At 40.0% G+C, this 22,178-nt stretch overlaps 1 protein-coding gene across 1 annotated transcript in view; it reads right to left on the bottom strand.

The window, feature by feature from the left end:
* Positions 1–21,975, bottom strand: part of Prkg1 (protein kinase cGMP-dependent 1) — a 1,193,620-nt gene extending 1,171,645 nt beyond the window's left edge. The window contains exon 1 of the mRNA XM_027949240.2: positions 21,422–21,975. Coding sequence (XP_027805041.1) covers positions 21,422–21,687 — 266 coding nt within the window. The 5' untranslated portion in view covers positions 21,688–21,975. The remainder of the gene's footprint in view (positions 1–21,421) is intronic.
* Positions 21,976–22,178: the final 203 nt, after the last annotated feature.

Genomic DNA, 22,178 nt, shown 5'->3' with positions numbered 1-22,178 from the left:
GTCAGAATCGGCAAATAATAACAAGAGCCAACATTTCTGGAATGACCACACTCTGTGAGGTACTGAGGTGAACCTATCACCTGTGTGAATTCATTCAATAGTCTCTACAACCTTTGTTAGGTTTTAAAAAACTGAAGAGACTAAAGCTTCAGATGTATTTTTGCATGAAAGCATCAGGCTAGTGAGGCAAAACCTGACTTAGGATCTCCCAAATCCTCCTATGTCTTCCTACACATTAGCTGATTGACTGACAGATCAACCTGCCTTCAGAGAGGTAAAATCAAGAATAGTATTTGTCCACATGATAAAGTTCAAAATTCACCAAAGCCATTCTCTAAATTGCAAACAGACACTAGGAGATACACAAAGATAAAAGCTTAATGTTGATTTGGAGAGACGGGCAGAGACGGGAAGTTCAGTGAGGGTGCCTTTGTCTTCCAGCCAGGTTTGGAAATTGAGGTCTACTGCACTACTAGGTGATCTCCAAAAGCCTCCAGCCCAATTCTCTGGACTAATTTAGTCTGTGCTAAGAATGAGCCCATGTATATTCTTCCCATATTTATAGCTCCATACTTGTATCTAAATCTCATCACTAGAAATGAATAGTTACGCCCTTATCATTTAGGCAGGCTGCATAGACAATAGGGGGAGTCCATGAGTGCAGCTGTGGTGATGCTCCAGCTGTGCAGGCCACCACTTCCAACAGCCCTTCCAGCAACCCCAGGGTTCTCCCCTGAGCTGGACCAGACAGGCTGGTCTACTCAGGGTTCCTCCTTTGCTGATATCCCTCATGCGTACACCGCAGGGTTTCATCTAAGCCCAGGAAACAGCTGCAAGAAATGGATCTCCTAAGAAACTCCCACTGTCTGCTAGAGCTGGTTGGGTGCTCACCTGGGTGAGGACACTGTGTCCTTTGCTCCACGAGGCCAGATCCCATGTATGAATTTTATATTTGTTTCAATGTAATAACACCTAGCCATCTCATTTCCACTTGTCCTGTTGCTTCAATGTGCAACTGTCTACTTGTCCTCACTTCACTCATCACTTAGGACATTTGAGAGGTTTAAGGAGGTCTGGAATGGCTAATGAGAGATTAAGGATTTGATCCCATTTTGTCACTAACAAGTTCCATGTTACTGGTAAACCACAATCTTTCTGAATCTCTAGATAGTTGCTCAATTAGTCATTACTGTCTTGTTTTGTTACTCAAAGAGGGTGAACAAGGACATCTCCTAAGAGCCTTTTCTAAGTGTGAGTTTCTCTAATGGGTTAACACCAGAAGTAAATTTTTCAAAAACTTCTAAAATGTTTTAAAACTTTCATACCACATAATCACCACATTTATGTGCCACTTAATGCTGGATCATCTTGAGTTAATCCAAACACAAGTATAATGTATCCTGTGTGAACAAAGCCACATAGGAACAAAGTGTCATTATCCCCATTTTAAAGACTCAGAAATTAAGCTCAGAAAGATGAGTCATTTGTCTAAAATCACACAGTCACTATGTGTAGAAGGAGCCAGAATTCAACATCAAGCCCAACTCCCAAGACCACCAGTTTAATGGTCACATGATCACAGTTCATTCTTGGGTTATCCTTTACAAACTGGGCTGAAATTTCCAAGACTTCCCTTCTAACTCTTCCCCCAAAGTTTCATTTTTTGACTTCAATCCCATGATCAATTTTAATATGATTGAATTCTGATTCAAATAAATATTTGCAAACATACCTTTCAGTAAATCTAGTCCATTATCTTTACAAGGCCAAGAAAAAAAGAATAAAGCGTTCAGAGTGGTTACCATCCTACAAAGAGTAAGCTTCACTGAGTGATTCCAATACCATATATGTCCAAATCTTCCCACTAGCCTTTGAGGGGAAAAAAAAATGTAGCTGAGAGACTTGGAATTTTTTTTTTTTTTTCCCAAGTGGGAGTAAGTTCCTCAGAGTTCTTCAAGGATCAAAATTTTATTTTAATGAAAAGAAAAACAAATAATTGTGATTCCTAAAGAAGGACTTGAGTTATTTTATAAAAGCTGTCTATACAAACAACTGTATCCTTACTTTAAAAATCACATTGTAGGAATTTGGGGATTTTATTCCACTCATAAACATATACACACAAACGTCAAGCCAAATGCACAGTATAGACTTTACAAATCTAAGAAGTAAAAGGCCATGTAAACACTGCTTCCAAAAGACTGTTCTCATGAATGTAACTTAAGTAAAAAAATAAATAAATAACCTCCCACATGTTTCTGCTCTGGTTATATGTTGGATTTTTAAACAAGTCTGTCTTTAATATACAAGATTTAATTGTGTTGATGGCACCAGCACACCTTTCCCTTTTGATAGAAAGGATCATAGATCCTTTATTTCACATGTAAAGTGTATACATTCTCACATAAATCAAAAAATATCATACTGAAACTTAGCACCTTTTTTGAATTATCACTTTCATGTTTTGGCATTCATCCTATATATAAATAAAAGGCCTTTGAGAAAATATGTACAAGATTATTAATTGCAGCATTGTTATTGCTTGCAAAACACCCCCCCACACAAAATATCAATAAGATATATAAATACTATAAGGTATATGAATACTCTGAAATAGAGCACAGCTATCAGAAATACCCATAGAGATTGATCCAGAAAGAAGTGCAGACACTATTAAACAAAAAACAGTAGGTTGCTGAGGAGTATTAAGAATGATTCTACTGCTGGACATGGTGGTACATGCCTGTAGTCCCAGTGACTGGGGAGGCTGGCAGGAGGATCACAAGTTTAAGGCCAGCCTCAGCAACTCAGTGAGACGCTGTCCCTGGGGATGTGGCTTAGTGGTAAGTTGCCCTGAGTTCAATCCCCAGTGCCAAAAGGAACCAGTTAGAGACAGACGGCGGAGGGGCGGTGGGGGGGGGGGGGATTATTACTCTGGGAGCAGAGACCTCCAAATGAGCAGGAAAGTTCTTTCTTTACATAGTAAAGGTTTGCATTAATGTACATAAAATTTAACTCTGACTCCCTACTAAAGGACAGATAGGAAGACTTGAAGGAGATGATTAAATTTTATAGATTTCTATTGTTTGACAACCATTATGCATTACTTACGCAATTAAAGCCATTAAGGGAAATATAGCCTAAAATTAGAATGAGTAAATTTGAGATGTAGTCTATGCTCTCAGGTACCCTAAAAGCATGTCCAGACTTTAACATGATGAAGGGAGAGATATAGGACTACAAAAAAAAGAAAGAAAGAAAGGAAGAAAAAAAGAAAAGAAATAAAAACCTTTAAAACCATTTTTTTTTCTGATTGCTGGAATATGGAGAAGCACAGGGAATCCTTGTCCTATCTCATCTTGTATGGATAACTCTCATGATGCCCTGGAGCCAAATGGTAAGGCTAGATAACCAGAGTTTCAAGGCAGAATACTTCAGACCCTGCTGCTCTACCTCAGGCATTTGTCTTACCCAGATAACAAACCAGAAAGATCAGAGAAAACAAAAAGGTATTACTACTTATGGCTTGCTTCACCGAATCTAACAGAGACTAGATTTGCTTTGTTGACCTTACAGACACCAGAAAGCATGCCCTAAATTTAATCTATAATTGGTCCTTTCTGGAAGGACTTTTTTTAAAAAATTTAACCTAGGAAAAATAAAATTACTATCCCAAAGGGCATTTTATATACTTATATCTTCAAATATGTATATCACAGAATTTCAAAACACTTTTTTTTACAAATAGGGTCCCAAAATGTGCATTGTATTAAATTTTCTTTATTTCCCTTCTTGCCTATTTATTTAAGTAGGATCAAACACAATATTTAAGGAAATAGGCCAGTTAAAGAGGCCAAGTAATAGCTTTGATTTTAAACTGACTTCCTTTTACCCATAGTATAACTTCCTTTAGCCACTGACCCTTGCTTACTGCGACAAACCAAAATAAGTACTTTTCTCCTTAGCACTAAATCACACAGATGCCAGCCATTAGGAAGACTACCTCATATCTAAGCCCCCTGGGGGATTCACATGAGAGGGGTCACAGACTGAATGAAGTAGCCTTTTACAGGAAGGCTGAATGACACTATCCAAGAGAATATTGATTCAAAAACTTACAGTCCATTAGATATGACCCACAATTCATCCTTTTGTGGCAGGCAAGACTAGTTTCTTTTTACCTACAGTTGTTGAGAGGCAGCTTATATTTAGATATCGCATAAAACACTTTGCCTGTTTCTTTAAAATATTTAAATACATCTACATAATCAAATTAACTTTTGTTTATAATAAAGATCCTAGACTGCAATATGCTGTATTGAGTTATTTGATTATTTGTGGAATCATAATTATCAAGAAGTCCAAACAATCTACGAGAAGTATCATCTATTAACTAATATAATTATTACTTATAATGAGTTTTCTTTCCTTTTTATGGGGGGAGGGGAGCAAATAGGGAATCATTCCCTCATTATTTTATCTCCTCACACATATTTTTTACAGCTATTAGTTGTCCATTATTTCTGTTTCCTTCTCTCGGTCAAATACAAGTCCGGGGGTTTCCCCATAGGAGTTAGAGGAATTTCCCTCAAACTGATACCACTGTTCATATAACTCTCCATGCAAACTGTACAATTTGTTTCTCTTCAATACAAACACTGGAGAACACTTCACTTTGTCTTTTTAAATACATTCCCCCCAATCGCTATTAATTGGAAAAATAAAAGGCCATATGTATTCAATAGTAACTTTCAAAATTCTTGAATCCTAATGTTAAGAAAATTATATATTTAAGAATATATTTTAAAATTCAGTTACAGACCATTTCACACTATTAGTTAACTATACAATTGTTAAATATTATACTCCTGCTGCCATCTTGTGGTCATTATTGAAATCTCTCCACCCCTTTCTTTTTCCTTTCTCTCATTCTCCATCTCTCCCCACCCCAATCCTCATTTTTTATTTGTTTGTTTTTGTTTTCCTGCCTTTTAGGAGTATTTATTGTCAAATCTTAATGTCTCTCTTTTGTAACTGGATAGACAAATGACAGGCACTATTTTCTAGAAAAAAGATTGGATTTTTGTAAATTTTTTGGCCTGCATGCAATATATTTCCTCTTTTCGTATTATATTTTTTTGCATTTGTCCACCATACCATTCCTTAACAATATATATTTTTAAAGCCTTTATTTTTTATTAATCTAGTTTTCTACAAAGAAAGGGAATATAAGGATAAGAAAAAACTAATTTGTATTTTATCAAAGATTTTTCCCTTTCAAATTCTTTCACATTTTTTTTTTTGACTAAGAAAGGAAAAAATAACTTATGTCTAACTATAAAGCCATACATGATGGAATAAACCTACTCTCAGAATCCAGGAAGGAGCCTGAGAATAAGAAGAAAAGACACTGCAGACAGAGTCCGGAAGCGAGACCCCAGTGACCCCAGGCTGGAGGGAGGCTCGTGCCCCAGCAACCCTTTATTATTTCTGGACTGTTCCAACCAGCTGTTGGGATGCCATAAATCTGGAGAGAAATCAAATGTTTTTCTTATGACATGTAACTCTTAAGTAGACTGACCATCAAAAAAAGAGTGCATATTATAAAGGCCACCATTTCTATCAAATTCTATGCCCCCACTTCAATTCCCCCTGAAGATCCTGAGAGACAGCTATGTAAGACATCATCCAAAGATGTGAATGGAAAGAATTCAATTAGTCAGAATGCTTTAAGACCAGTAAGGGTGAGCAAAAAAAAAAAAAAATTCTTTGAAAATGACTTCAAAGAAATCTTTCCCAAACCTCTCTGTGTAACCATGTCTATGCACAATCTGTATTTTTGTGCTTTTATTTTTAAAAATCAATGAATTCTTAAAATTTAGCTTTATTCTAAATATAGGCAATATAGCTATACAGCATAGACTTGACATGATAGTTATACACTCTCTTCTAACATCCCTTAAAATATGTATCTATTAATATAAAATAAATTTAGTTACATGCCTCCTAGGAGCTTTCCCGGTGCCACTAATAATATGAACATTACTCTTGGGGAAACCTTGCTCTGAAATATATGTGTTGACTAAGGAGAATCTAGTGAATCTAACACCTTTTATTTATAAAACACAGCTTAACAAATCACAGAGTCAAGATACTGATTTTTTAGAACCACAGCTCAGATCAGAGGCTCTCAAACATTTTTTCTGCAGTGACTCACAAGATGATGACGTTCCCATGTGCAACACACTCTTGTGAAGACGAGACCGTCTGTGGATCTGTGGATTATTTGCAATTTCCTGCCATACATTCGTAATCCTCTCAATCAAGAAAGTCAATGGGAATGGAAGTAGATGGCTCTCCCTAGGGAAATGCCTGGAAATGCACTTCGCCTTACTTTACAAGAAACAAATAATTCATGAATTTTGATTCTTTAAACCATTATCTACTTTTTTTTAACCTTACAACTAGTCAATTATGCATCATTGTGTTGTGATCTCATGGTTAAAATCTGCCAGAGTAACACACAGGATATCAGATTGAGTATTTCAGTGTGATCATATTTTCTGAAGTGACATGAACTGAACAAGAACTGGTTTTACTCTCTAGAAGACACAAGGGATCCTTTATTTGTTTGGAATATATTCTAGAAATATGCTGCTTTTACCTTTTCCCTGAAAAGTCGCATGTGGGAAGAGAGAAGTATGGTCAGCTAAGGGTTTAATTTGGCTGGAATTTTTACTGTAAACACTCCTGGTTTCTACCCATAAGTTTACTGCTGAGAGCCACGGCTGAGTCTGTATGGCCCCTGGCATTTTGCCAACAGTATTGATTGACAGGCGCCTCTGCCTGTCCGCCTCTGCCGCAACTTTTGAGTTCTCGCACTATTTTGGAGTTCTCGTGGGGATTTCCGGGGATTCCCCGAGAGTTCCCATTGGTTGGGGAAGTGCAGGAGGAGGGATTTCCGGGAGATATAGTTCCGGCTGGGGGTTGCTGGACAAGCCTCGTGGCGCGTTTGGGAGGATTTCACCGGGAGCTGTGTGAAGTGTTTTTCTGCGTTTTAAAAATAAAGTTTGTTCCTGCTTCAGTGGCTCGTGATTTGTGCCCAGCCAGACTGCGGCATTTGGTGGCCCGTACGGGGAACGTCTGAAGCTTCAGGGTAAGTGAAATTGATTGCCCCTAAGGGAAGGCGAGAGAATGGGTGACCATTTTAAAAAACAATGTGTTCTTGTTTTGATTTGTTTTGTGTTTGTTTCAAGCTGCCTATCCCTAGAATTTTATCAGGCAGATTGGGAAAAATGGTTGGCTCAAGGTTTGAAGTTGTTCGCCCCTGAGGAAGAGATAGAAATAGACCACAAATGCACATATCAAGAAAATAGGAAAATTGATACAACGATTTTTTGTTCCGTTTTTGTTTCATTCTGTTTCGGTTTTGTTTTGTGTTATCTTATTGGGTTGCGTTATCTTTATAACAGATTAGAAATTAGTAAAAAACAAACTGAAAGAGTGTTAAGTAAATTGTTAGAGGTTCAGACCATGGAGAAAGACATTTTAGATCAAGCAAAAGAGAAGGTCTCTCAAGCTAGTCAGACAGAGGAAGAAAATTTAAAGGAAGAAAGCTTAGAGGAGAAACAGCTATTAGGGAAAAAGCTACAACAGGAGGCTGCTACTAACACCGTTCTATCACCAGAGGGCGTAATTCAACCAACAGCACCCCCTATGGAGATAGCTGAGTGGCCCTCAAACCCCGTAGTTGATAGATGGGATCCTGAGACAGGACCTCAAAGATTAGCATGCCCTGTACTTGAGCAGGCAGGAGGGCAGCGAATTCACCGTGCTTTAGATTTCAAAACAGTGAAGCAGTTAAAGGAGGCTGTAACAACCTATGGTCCTCAAGCACCCTTCACTGTAAGCATGGTCGAATCCATTACCAACTTGGACATGACGCCAGCAGATTGGGCTAGTATGTGTAAATCTGTGCTAAATGGAGGACAATATTTGTTATGGAAGGTTGCCAATGAGGAATTTTGCAGGGAGACAGCTAGGCGAAATGCAGCAGCCGGTTACCCTCAAAGAAATCTAGATATGTTGTTAGGAAAAGGACCTTATGAGGGTCAACGGCAACAAATTGAATATGATCCTGGTGTATACGCACAAATTGCTGTAGATGCGGTTAGGGCATGGAAAACTTTACAGGGACATGGAGGTTTACAAGGTCAATTATCTAAGGTAATACAAGGAACTAATGAACCTTACGCTGAATTTGTAGATAGGCTTATTCAAGCAGCTTCCAGAATTTTTGGGGATACAGAACAGGCAATGCCATTTATAAAACAACTGGCTTATGACCAAGCAAATCGTTGTTGCAGAGAGGTCATTAGACCATGGAGACATGAAGATTTAAACACATATATTAAATTATGTAGAGACGTTAATGAACAAGGGCAAGTCTTAGCAGCAGTACAACAGGCTTTAGATGCCAGGCCAAAAACATGCTATAATTGTGATCAAACAGGACATTTTAAAAGGAGTTGCCCCATAGGAGGAGGATTTAACAAAGCTAGATATCAAACGAATAGAATACCGGGTATTTGCCCACGATGCCGTAGAGGGAAACATTGGGCTAATGAATGCCGTTCTCAAACCACCATAGAGGGTATTCCGTTATCAAAAAACAGACAAGGACCAAGTGTTTACCCACGATATCGTGGAGAAAGGCATCGAGCTCCATTGCCAAAAAACGGACAGGGGGGCCCAATGCTCCGGGGCCCACGACCACAAATGTACGGGGCACTGGAGGAACCCAGAAACACCATGGAGGAACCCAGCAATACCATCAGGGTAGTGCCCAGGACACATTATCCATCAGATCTCTCATCAGACGAACCAGAGGGAGCGCAGGGTTGGACATCTGCGCCTCCGCCAGAGCAGTACTAACTCCAGAGATGGGAGTTCAAATCATTCCCACAGGAGTAAAAGGACCTCTTCCCCAAGGAACAGTAGGCTTATTGTTAGGACGCAGTTCTTCTACGCTAAAAGGACTTATGATAAGTCCCGGGGTAATTGATCCCGATTATGAAGGTGAAATAAAAATTATAGCTAGTTCTCCAAAGGGTATATCAGTAATTTCACCAGGAGATAGAATAGCACAGTTATTAATAATACCCAGCCTACATGATAAATTTTCCAGTAGTACTATAGAAAGAGGTTCCAGGGGATTAGGCTCCACAGGTGTAGATTGGGCTATGCTGTCTTTAAATTTAGATTCTCGCCCCATGCTCAAACTAAATATTCAAGGACATGTATTTAATGGGCTGCTGGATACAGGTGCAGACCTTAGCATCATATCTCGTCAAGAATGGCCACAACATTGGCCGCTACAACAAGCCACTCAAACGCTTCGAGGCCTAGGAGTGGCAACTAATCCCCATAGAAGTGCAATGGTATTAGATTGGAAGGATCCTGAAGGATGCGAAGGAACTATACAGCCATATGTATTGGATCATCTTCCTATAAATTTATGGGGACGAGATGTCCTAGATCAATTAGGTTTGACATTAACAAATAACATCAATCCAAATGCGCCCACTATTAGGGCTAGACAAGGTTTCAGGAAAGAAAAAAGATTAGGAGAACAAGGCATAGCAGCACCCATTCAAATAGATCAGGGAATAAATAGACATGGACTGGGTTTTCAGAAGGGGTCACTGAGGCAATAAAAATTACTTGGAAATCAGATAGACCAGTATGGGTTCCTCAGTGGCCCCTGACTAAAGAAAAGATACAAGCAGCCCATGACCTGGTCAAGCAACAATTAGCGGAGGGACATATACAACCTTCCGTATCTCCTTACAATACTCCCATTTTTGTCATTAAAAAGAAATCTGGTAAATGGAGATTATTGCAAGATTTAAGAGCCATTAATAATGAGATGGTTATTATGGGACCTGCTCAATCGGGGATTCCTCAATTGTCTGCTTTGCCAAAAACCTGGTACGTTTTAGCTATAGATATTAAAGATTGTTTTTTTTCAATTCCAATTCATCCTGAGGATAGTCCACATTTTGCATTTACTATCCCTGCACTGAATCATGAAGGTCCTGATCAGAGATATGAATGGAAAGTACTCCCTCAAGGGATGGCTAACAGCCCAACTATGTGTCAAATTTATGTTAACAAAGCAATCCAGCCACTTAGAAATCAAAATCCTAAACTACAAATATTTCACTATATGGATGATGTATTGTTAGCACACAAAGATAAAAACACATTGCTAGAATGTTATGCCACACTTACAAATTTATTAAAAAATTATAATCTAGAGATAGCAATAGATAAAGTACAATTAAATTTTCCAATTAATTATTTAGGAGTTCTATTATCCTCAACCATGGTCCGTCCACCAAAAATTCAAATACGAGTAGATCAACTCAAATCACTTAACGACTTTCAAAAGTTATTAGGAGACATAAATTGGATAAGGCCTTATCTAGGCATACCAACAGGAGAGTTGGGACCTTTATTTGATATCCTAAAAGGTCCATCAGATCCAAATTCACCCCGCATGTTAACGCCTGAAGCAAGAAAGGCATTAAAAATTATTGAAACATATATGGAAAATATGCATTTGGATAGAATTGATATAACTTTGCCTTTATTATTTATTGTAATACCAACAAAAAATATTCCTACAGGAGTATTTTGGCAAGAAGGTCCATTATTGTGGATACATTTATCTTATTCTCCTAACACTATTCTTACTAGGTATCCTGAGGCTGTAGGACAATTAATACTCAAAGGAATAAAAGCAGCAAAGGGAGTGTTTGGAATTTCTCCCAATAAAATTATTACTCCATATACTATGGATCAAATTGATGAGTTAGCTAATGAGTTAAATACTTGGGCAATAATCATGTGTAAATCTAATGTTTCATTTGATAATCACTTACCATCTAATCCTTTGTTGTCTTTTTGGTCTTCGCATCCTGTAGTTTTTCCAAAAATGACAAGAAAAACCCCTATCATGAATGCTCCAAATGTATTCACTGATGGGTCAAATAATGGTACAGCAGCAGTAGTTACCCCTGATCAAACTTTTACATTTTTAGTACCCAAACAATCAGCTCAAAAGGTAGAGCTTAATGCAGTTTTACAAGCTTTTGTGATGTTTAAAGATTCTGTATTTAATTTATTCTCTGATAGTCAGTATGTAGTTAATGCTATAGTATCCCTTGAAGATGCTGGCAGGATTTCCCCTTCCTCTACTGTTTTCTCTTTGTTTTCTGCTATACAAAGTCTAATCTGGGACAGAAAAGATCCATTCTTTATAGGACATATCAGAGCACATACAGGATTGCCTGGAGCCCTTAGTTTGGGCAACGATTTAGCAGATAAAACTACACATGACATACATATTTTCTCTACACTAGAAGAAGCTACACATTTTCATAAAAGGTTCCATGTCAATGCTAATACTTTACAAAAGCGTTTTAAAATAACTAAGGAACAAGCTAGACAAATAATAAAACAATGTCAAAATTGTGTGACCTTTTTACCACAAGTTAATCTTGGAGTCAATCCTAGAGGACTGATACCTAACCATATTTGGCAGATGGACGTCACACACTTGCCACAATTTGGAAAATTAAAATATTTGCATGTTACAGTTGATACTTCTTCCGGATTTTTGATGGGCTCCCTTCATTCCGGAGAAAAAACTAAAGATGTTATAGCTCATTGCTTACAAAATTTTGCCACTGTGGGCGTTCCAAAACAGTTAAAAACAGATAATGGTCCTGGTTATACTTCTACCTCTTTTAAACAATTTTGCTCATCATTTGGCATTACTCATATAACAGGAATTCCATACAATCCACAAGGACAAGGCATAGTTGAAAGAGCTCATCAAACTATTAAAATGTACTTACTAAAGCAAAAAGAGGGAATTGGAAAGGGGTATATGTCACCAAAAGATAAACTTAAAATAACCCTTTTTACTCTAAACTTTTTAAATTTGGATTCCTCAGGGCTTAGTGCTGCGGAAAGGCATATGTGTCCAAAAAATGTACATAAGCCTAAGGTACTTTGGAAGGATATTCTAACAGGACAATGGAAAGGTCCTGACCCAGTGATTGTCTGGAGTCGGGGTTCTGTTTGTGTTTTTCCACAGGGAGAACAGCAGCCGATTTGGATTCCAGAGAGATTAACTAAAACAATTTCTACAGGCCAAAAGGAAGATGATTTGACTCAAATCCATAACAGCTGATATCCAGAACTCCAGTTTGGCTATTCTTACATCTGCGACAGTGATTAACCAGGATGCTTTTTTCAATATTTATTTTATTATTTGCCTTTTCCCACATCATAAAGTTCTATTTTATTTTTGAGCTCATACAGACCTAGGTTAATGTTTTTCTGATCAGTTTTATTTTTTGACTGTGGAGTTTTTAAGCATTGCAATGGAGATTTCACCTAGGTAAAGCTTCAAGGCCTTTACTATTGTCTTAAGTGTTGTATGTTATGTGTGCACACTTCTGTTTTGTGTTGTATGTCTGTATGTGCGTATGTCCATATATCATATATGAGGAGCGCTCATGAATAAATGGATCCGAATTTTTTTATTCACGTGATTTTAATGGTTTAATTTAGATTGGGTAACAGCTGTTGAAAATTGTTTTAATATGTGAACAAATAGGAGGTTAACAGATCTGTTTGTTTACTTTCACCTTTCCTTCTCATTATATTTAATAATTCTGTTCAGGATAATGTAAATTGTTCAAAAAATTGTTTTCTTAGTGCCTGTTGGAATGTTACATAATTTTTTTCTTAGCATCATTGCCAGAACTCCTATCTTCATCCCAGTGCCGGTGAAGACAAAGATAAAACCAAACTACAGCTTCTTCGATAGTTATCACAACAAACTGTAAAAACTGATGCATCAATGAATAATAACTCCACAAGTAATGCTCAATCAAGGAGTCGATTTACTTTGGGAGGAAATGGACATATTGACAGATTCCTCTGCTTTGAATTGCTTGCAGACCTTGCCTGGACTATGTATCACTTGCATGCATTGTGAACTATCTGTTGGTACAGTGAATTGTGGTAGTGCTGGAGTATTTTTGTTGATGGTGTCACCGGTGGTACAATTTTTCAAAGGAGCCCTCAATTGGCTTAGTGTCATGGCATTTTGCATCCTCCTCCCTTCTGCTAGTAATGGTCTAAAATTTGGGGGCCAATGGCTTATACTGGACCGGTAGTCAGTGACGGGTATGATCCAATTGCAGTGGTATCAACCTAAGACAGGAGGCTGACGCCTAAAGGTCAGTTTTCCGATGACGGGTAAGAACCATATGTTGAATTGGACAACCTACCAGGCACGGTCCTTAAGCCACATTAACCTCACTCCCCCACTGGCACCAAGGCCAAATTTGGGGGCCAACAGAGGTGAGGCAAAGAACCTCACCCCCCCACTGGTGCATAGACCTATCCACAAGTATGGCTGTATGCTGGACCGGTAGTCAGTGACGGGTATGATCCAATTGCAGTGGTACCAACCTAAGACAGGAGGCTGACGCCTAGAGGTCAGTTCATCCGATGACGGGTAAGGACCATATGTTGAATTGGACTGCCTAACAGGCACGGTCCCTAAGCCACATTGCTTGTTGTTTAATTAAACAAAAAGGGGGAGATGCTGAGAGCCACGGCTGAGTCTGTATGGCCCCTGGCATTTTGCCAACAGTATTGATTGACAGGCGCCTCTGCCTGTCCGCCTCTGCCGCAACTTTTGAGTTCTCGCACTATTTTGGAGTTCTCGTGGGGATTTCCGGGGATTCCCCGAGAGTTCCCATTGGTTGGGGAAGTGCAGGAGGAGGGATTTCCGGGAGATATAGTTCCGGCTGGGGGTTGCTGGACAAGCCTCGTGGCGCGTTTGGGAGGATTTCACCGGGAGCTGTGTGAAGTGTTTTTCTGCGTTTTAAAAATAAAGTTTGTTCCTGCTTCAGTGGCTCGTGATTTGTGCCCAGCCAGACTGCGGCAGTTTACAACCTAAAATATAAAAGAATATTCTATTTTGAGGATTTCTAGCATATGTAGCCAAGTTCATTGGTGACCACGTGATACATGAAATCAGCATTATCTACACTATGTGAGCAATGAAAGGCATCAAGAAAAATATTAACATTTACCCAAAGGCTTCAGATTTGCTTGTGAGACAATAACAGTATAATATCATTGAATAAACAGACCAAGGGATATTTGTAAGAGGCAAACATACAAATATTTTTAGGGTCCCTATAGAGTTTCTCAGCAGTATTTTTGCAGCATTTGAGGTCAGGGTGCTCAAATAAAGATACATCTGAGGGCTTAAAACACATCTCAAAGCATGCTCTAAATTGGACTATAAAAGAAGGACAGTCTGAATTAGCAGCAAGTCTAACCCGGAGAATAATTTAAGAACCATAGTTGCATAATCTCTATCACAAGTTCAAAAAGTAAAACTAAATCCTAATAAGATAATTACAGTAGATGGCTTACTGGATGTGCCTCTTGTAAACAAACTGAAGAAAACAGCACATTTATGCCATCCCTTGCACACCCAAGTGCCAGATAACAAAATCAATCCAAATCAATTCTCGGGATAACAAATTAACTACTTAGGACTAATTTCCAAGAATATTTCAAGTCAATATGCACCACAGAAAGACTAAACATGCTGCTAGCACATTGGACAGGGAAAATTACAGAAAGTATTTTAAAACTTGTTGTCAATATAAATTTGATACTGATTGAATTTAAAACTACGCTATTGTCTAAGGTAGTAGAGGTTTCTACAAATTTACATTTAAGAAACAAAATGAAAATGTTTACAATAAAACCAACATAGTGTACCCCAAAGTCTTCCCTCCATCAATACTGTTTAGTAATTATTGCAGAGAAGGTTAAGCATTTTAAGAAAAGGAATCTGTTAAGAAGGAAAATCAATAAAACAAAGAAATGAGTTCTAGGATCAGTTTTTATATGATAAAATAACCTATTTAAAAGATAGACATGTTCTTGATATGTCCATCTTTTATTGAACAAATATTTTAAGGCATTGTCTATTTTCAATGTGAAAAATTAACAGATATTTTTTAAATATCAGAAAATTCAAGCTGGGCGTGATGGTACATGCCTATAATCCCAGTGACTCGGGAACTTGAGGAAGAAGAATCACAAGTTTGAGGCCAGCCTGGGCAAATTAAGAGAAACCTTGTCTCAAAATAAAAAATGAGAAAAGGACTGGGGATGCATCTTAGTGATAGTTCAATTTCCAGTACCAGCAAAAAAAAAAAAAAAACTTCAGAAATTAAAATTACATAAATAATACTTGAAATATCTGAGGATACTAAATATCTGAAAGATACTAAAAGTTTAAAGCAACTGAGCAAGTGGTCTGCTCCACGTTTGCCATTCTATGATTTTTGCAAATGAACTATATCTGGCAGGACTTACAGACGCCAAGCTAGAAGAAACACAGGAGCCCAGAAGAGACACACAAACAGAAGCAGATTCAAGAATAAAGAAAAGGATGAGGAAAAGCAGTACTGAGTAGAAGTAATATGTACTTCTTCAACAGCATCTGATGAACTAGAAGATGCCATGATCTGTTTTATAACAACAAATCCAAAACGGAAACCCTCCTTTCTACAAGAGCTGATCTGTGCCAATCTAATCTAGAGGGGTTTTACAATAACTACTCTGAGAGTTGTGATAATAAGTACTATAAGATCAAGTGGCAATTTGGTGCATGTATGTATTGCACATATACATACTTATGTGTATTTCCCTTTAACAATTTTTTTTAATTTTTTCATTCAACACAGCACATAACAAAGCTAGACTCAAGGTCAGTGCTCTTTTCTGACAATTCCCAAACTTCTGAGCTTTCACTTTTGTGAAACAGGATATGCTATCCCTGGTTTATCTCAGAGCTCACAGTAACTTCCAAAAGCTACAATAAACCTAGATAATGCAGGGCCCTGAACTTTGATAAGCAAATTCTCAATGGCAAATGAAAATAATCATTCATACCCAGAGCAACTGTGAAATCACCTGAAAATTTTATCAGAAGAAAGTGTTTAAGCATCTTTTACACGGTATGATGAGAAGGCGCTGGGAAACAGGCTTTTAGTCAGGAAAAAGGAAAAAGATAGGGCATCTTTTGTTTTTTCAGGTCTGTTAGAAATAGCCGCCTGAGTGTCAAATTTCTAATTAATGCATGGTTAAATGCAAACTCTTGAACTCTGTGTGTGTGTGTATGTGTATTTGCATGTATATATACACATATATGATTCAAATGGAACAAAAACTGACATACTACAAGCAAATTGGGAAAATGTGTGATTCCAGAACTATAACTAATCCCCAAGCAAAGTGTCTTAAATAGCAAGTATAAACACATGATAAGCTGAAGACCAATTCACCAACTCTAGTACAAATGCAAAAATTAAGAATCCTGGGCTGGGGATATAGCTCAGTTGGTAGAGTGCTTATACACACACACACACACACACACACACACAGTTCCACAATGAGTTGCTCAGTTTTTTCATCACTAAACCAGGTACTAGCCAACTCCTGTACAGCTTGAACTGAAAGTACAAGTAAAGTGCTTATGTGTCATTGCCATCCTCTACAAATCCCATGTGGCAATATACAAAGATGCTTATGAGCTGTCTGGTCTAAAACCCTCCCCTCTTCCTCTGCCTGCCTCCCCTTAAATCTGTGTTATAAATATTAATCATCAGATTCAACCAAATGAATATCCACTCCCTAAAGCTCCCTTTAGAATAGTATGATGTTAATCAGAAAGAGAAAATAGATTAATATATTGATATATTATTGGTTAGGGATCAACACATTTTGATGATAGGCATGGTAGAAATGGAAGGTTAGCAGGAGGATCCTTGCAAAAAGCAAAGGAATTCTAAAGGAAGCAACCAAGGTTATTTTTACAACCTTCGTAATTGCAATCATATCATTCCTCAGGCCTGCCTCTAAGGTGACACTGAGCTAGGAAAACTGGGTGAGGAAGGAGGAAGATTAAAGATTGACAAATGATAATCCCAAGAGTAGGGCTACCTTCCCAGCTGGGCACAGTGCATTCAAGGTGTGGGCTGGATGTGAGTTCACTGGTCATTGTCCCATGAAATCAATTTGGTGCTAGTTTTATGACTTTTAAGTCCTATTCTAATTTAGAGCAGGTGTATTTCTTTGTAGAGGAAAGGATTATGGGTCTAAGATAGAACCAGCCATAGTCCAAGTCTATACAGTGTAGAACTTGGGCTCTAAGAACTGTGAGATTTGAGGTTAAAACTGGTCTATGATATTGCCAAGCATTGAGGCCATAAGTCAGTAACTGAACTTCTTCAAGCCTTTTATTCCTCACCTGAAAAGTGGGGAGACTGTTTAGAATTGTTATGAGAAAACAATGAGCTTCTGTAAATTAATAGCATAGCATGATGCTAAGATTAGTTATCTTTATTGTTGCTACCATTGCTATTTTAAAACACTGCATATTTTCTAATTGATGCTGGGCCTAGAATTCTGTTGGGACACACTACTTCACTGAAGTTACTTAAATCAAAATTAGGCCAAACACCTTGATTTAGTCCAAAGGTCAAACTAGTCCTGAACTGGATCAAAGATGCAAAAAGCAATGAGTTTTCTGGGGCATAAAGCCCAAAGCATATTTGTCCCAGCACAAGAAAGTTCAGGTTTCAAATAATCAACTTACATCATCAAGAATCAAGGGATTCACGACAAGAATAGCTCAAAGGCTTGGGATAGAGTCTATTATTATCCTTATAACAAATTAATAATTATTCAAGCCTGTGCTCGAGCTAATTTAAAAATTCTGTGCAGGCCCCCCCCCCAGCAGACATTATTAAATAGGCAGCCAAAACGAAGAAAAATGTGTCCACAAATTTAAGGGGAAAAATTAAGAGCAATATATCATTCTTGATGTGGAATATATGCATGAAGGGAATCAAGAGTTCACAGAAATCTATGCAAAATATTTGGAGTTCTTTGGCAGAAAGAAAGTATTTTAAATATAAATTTTAAAATATCATCACCATCATCCAAGCAGCCTGCAGTTTTCAATGATAATCACTTGATCCCTACTGGGTATTTCTTGAGGGGTCTGAAAATGAGTACTACAATAAGTTGGATGTGTTTGTTCTTTTTAAACATGATCGTTATATTGTACACTTGATACTTATGCTGAGAGCTCAGATCTTCCTTTTCCCTAGTATAATTTTCATCTAAGCATTCCTTAGATACTTAGATCATTCTTAATGGAGATTGTGCATTACACTCTCTGTGGACACATGGAAATCTGGCTAATTGGACTGACTTGATTACAATAGTCAATGAATTCTCCCATTTCCTTCCACTACAATAAGTGCATTAAGATATTTTTGCCACCTGTTATTTAAATTTTTAGATTGCAAAAACTTTCAAAAGTAGTGGTTATAGGAAAAAGTTCTTTTATTCTCCCTACCAAATACAATCCTATACTCTCAAACTCCATTACTTTTCTTGTTAGTATAAAAACACAGTGTCCCAATAAACTTTGGAATGAACCTACTGCACAAATAGCTATCATTCAGATGCAATAGCAACAACTGAACAATAGCATAGCAATAAAGCACTCTGCTTCAGCCCCAGTATACCCATCAAGATGGCACAGCCTCTAACAAAAGACATGAAGTAACAGAATATCTACTTCCCACATCCAGATATCTTAAAAATAGAAAATACACTCTTATTTTGAAAGTATCTTATCTGCCACTAAATTTTATCTCTTAAATATTTTTATAATTTTTTTCCCCTTGACCAAAATAAGCTGTCTCACCAGCAATAACACTGTCTCTTTAAGTGCTTGGATGAGTACCTAATTCCAATGGTTACTATTCCCATATATTATACCTGTCAAAATTCTTTAAAAGCTAATGAGTCACCTTGCTGAAAATAAACTCCATGCTTCCATTTGAAAGTATGAAACTAAGCACTGTGTGGGGAAAAGTCGGCCCTCGGTCACAGTGTAAATCAGGGTACAGCATGAGTAGAAAAGTTGTCTAGTTACTTGTTACAGACACAAATATTCACTCCACTTCTACAGCACATGAACCACCCTTGGGATGAATGTTCCTACCCCTAACAAGAAAATGCTGGGGCTGGTGTTTGGGGAAAGGGGATAGAAAAAGAATGATTTCTTCTCAGACCATACAAAAACTCCTCATTCTTTCAGATTTCTTCTCAAGAAATTTTTCAGAAAGTGCCTCATTGAGAGCTGGTATTTGAAACAGAGGAGACTCTGGAGACTCTTGTCCTCTCCATATCCTAGTAAAATCTGCTATGCTCCAAAGCTGTGCTGTTCCTCCGGGGGGCACAGCCCAGACACACAAGTCTGAAATTTCAAAAATGCGATAAAGCTTGAACCCAGCAGCCCTGGGAGGCCAGCAGCTGCAGGGTGACCGCTGATGAAGTGGCTTCTTAAGGAGGTGGGCAGATTGATTCCAGCTGCTGAGTGCAGGGCAGGGCAGTGGCCATGGAATGAACAGCCAGGCTGAAGTAAGACAGCAGCAGCTTCCCAACCAAGGGCAAAGCCAAGTATTAACCTAGCAGAAGGAAGGAGAATGCCACTGATCCATCCACTGGGGACTTTCAAGGCAGGCTGGGCCAAAAGGTACCATTTGGATAGTGTCACTTCATAAGTGATTCATGACTCAGGAAGTCTGAAAGCTGTCCTTTGAGATATTTGTTCAAAAGGGCCCACATTTCCTAAAGCGAGTTCTTCCTGCTTGGTTCCTATTTTTCTACCCTCACCCACCCCAGCTTCTAGTCTTCTAATAGCTCTAAAAGCCAGCCCAGTCATCCCTGCCCCCAATCAATGCACAAGAGAGAGTCCACAAGCTGACAAGGAGGGAGTACCCTTAAGGAGTAGGAGATAGGGAGAACCCTGCTTATGTCCTGGATGAGGATGGAGAAGAGGACATGCTCTTCCAGAAAAGCTGGCCCCATAGTAAGAGAACTAGGAGATTGGTGCGGAGGGTAGTTTAGGAGTCCCCTGAGGGCCCCAAACTCAGACACCAAGTGATCTAAGCAGAAGGAAGGGGTAAGAGGTAGGCGGGCATGAAGGCACGCCTAATGGAATATTCAATATCCTGAGAAATGCACTTTCGGCCTTGCACTTCCAGAGACTAAAAGCCAGTAATGGGCTTTGGAGTCTGCACTTCCTCTCCCTAATGTCCAGAGGCGCTTTAATGCTGCAGCCAATCGATCAGCCTTCTCCGGTGAAGGCGGCGAATGGAGTGCAAAAGCTTCCTACTTGTGGCCAAACTCCGTCCAGCCTCCTCTGCACACCCCGAAGGAGGGACACACAATTTTGAACTGGACTTGGCTCTTAAAATGTCCGGGAGGAGGAAAGGAAGGAGTCTGGAGGCGCCCTGAGAAACAGCCCGCCCTTCCCTCCTCATCCTAACTTTTCCAGGAAGACCTTTAGAAGGAAAACAAACAGGGAGGGCGCTTTATCCACCTTGGGACAAGGCTGAACAGTAGTCCCAAAACAGCTTCAGGTGCAAGGTCACCTGGCATCCTTCAAGCCAGGGCAAACGAAAGAATGGTCCTTCTGGAAGGGACGCAGCAGAGCAAAAGAACATTCAGAAGGTGGGGTTTCTTTGCCATTTCTTGCTGACATCACTGTTGCATTGAAAAAGACCCCGTGAATAAAATCTCCCCTTCCCACCCCGAAGCTGGAGTCTGGACCCCTGCAGTGGAGACGACCTGTCCCACCCGACCCGGTGCCCTCCTAACACAGCTCCAGCTCAGCTAAGTTCAGTCCCTAAATTGAACTCAACCCTGCCCAGCCTCCTAGAGCCACTCCCCGGGAGGTTCGGACGGCCCTTGTGAGCATGCCCCGTGGCCTGGGTCTCCTCTGGGAACCTCTCCAGGGTCCAAGATGGGCCGGGTAGTGTCCCAGAGTGGGCGCCCCCACCGAAGCGCACAAAGAAAGCCGGCGCGACAGCAGCCGAGTGCTGAGTGGCCAAGTTAGCAGACTCAAGAAAACTTTCCCCGGTCCTTCTCCCCACCCCCACGCCACAGGGGCGCGACTCCCCGAGGAGCTCGCCTTTCCCAGCCAGGCAGAGACCAGCGCAGCACGTGATGGGCAGAAATAAAAATAAACACTTCCCATTCCCGGCCACAGGGCCACCCCCACTCCGTGCGCCGCAGCTAGAAGGGGGAGCCGTGAGCTCACTAGCCCCCTCCGCAGCAGACCCGAGACCCCAGCCCAGGATCATTAAGTCCCCACCGGCGCCCGGCCCTCCGCCAAGAGCAGTGGCCTTAGCTCTTTCCTGCGGCGCCGAGCCCCGGCGCCTACCTTTCAGATTTGGTGAACTTCCGGAATGCCTGTCGGAGGTCGTGGAAGGACCTGTACGTCTGCGGCTCAGCGGAGATGCCCTGTGCCCGGGTGGTCCGGGGGCCGATGTGGGTCGAGGGCACAGGCAGCACCGACTGGCATTTGTGAAGCTTTCTCTTCAGCTCCTGGATTTCCTCCTCCTTCTCTGACAGCCGCTTCTCCAGCTCTTTGATCCTCTCCTCCTTGAGCATGAGAATCTTGGCAAAGTCTTCCTCCAGCTCGCTCATTTTTTCTCTGAGCCCCTCCACGAAACTTTTCTCCGGCGGCGGCGGCGGCGGCTGGGACAACAGCCGGGAGAGGCGAGCGCGGATGAGTGAATGGGGCGCAAAGTACTGGAGCGCAGCGGAGTGCTGCCCCTAATGCGGCGCGAGGAGCCGCTAGCTTCGATCCACTTCTGCTGAATGGACTAAAAGCACCGAGGGGAGGATGAGAATTCTAAAAGCGATGGAGAAGAGAGGCAGAGTGCTAATCCCTAGCCTCTCCGGGGAATAGGTGATTATCTTTCATTGAGAAACCAATTAGAGCTGCCCTTCCTCCCCTGAGACCCCCCTCCCCCGTCCCCCTTTCCCAATCACTCCGTGAGAAACGCGCGCGCACCACCCCACCAAAGAGCCTAGTTTCTAGCTGAGCGTTGAATCAGAGAGCCTGGTCTCACTCCATCACACAAAAATCAAAAATCACTCTTCCACGCTTTGTGGTACCAAAAGAAGGGAGTGGG

Source organism: Marmota flaviventris, chromosome 4, assembly GCF_047511675.1.
Source record: "Marmota flaviventris isolate mMarFla1 chromosome 4, mMarFla1.hap1, whole genome shotgun sequence".
In the NCBI taxonomy this organism is placed as follows: domain Eukaryota; kingdom Metazoa; phylum Chordata; class Mammalia; order Rodentia; family Sciuridae; genus Marmota; species Marmota flaviventris.
This window is presented reverse-complemented; position numbering and strand designations above follow the sequence as displayed.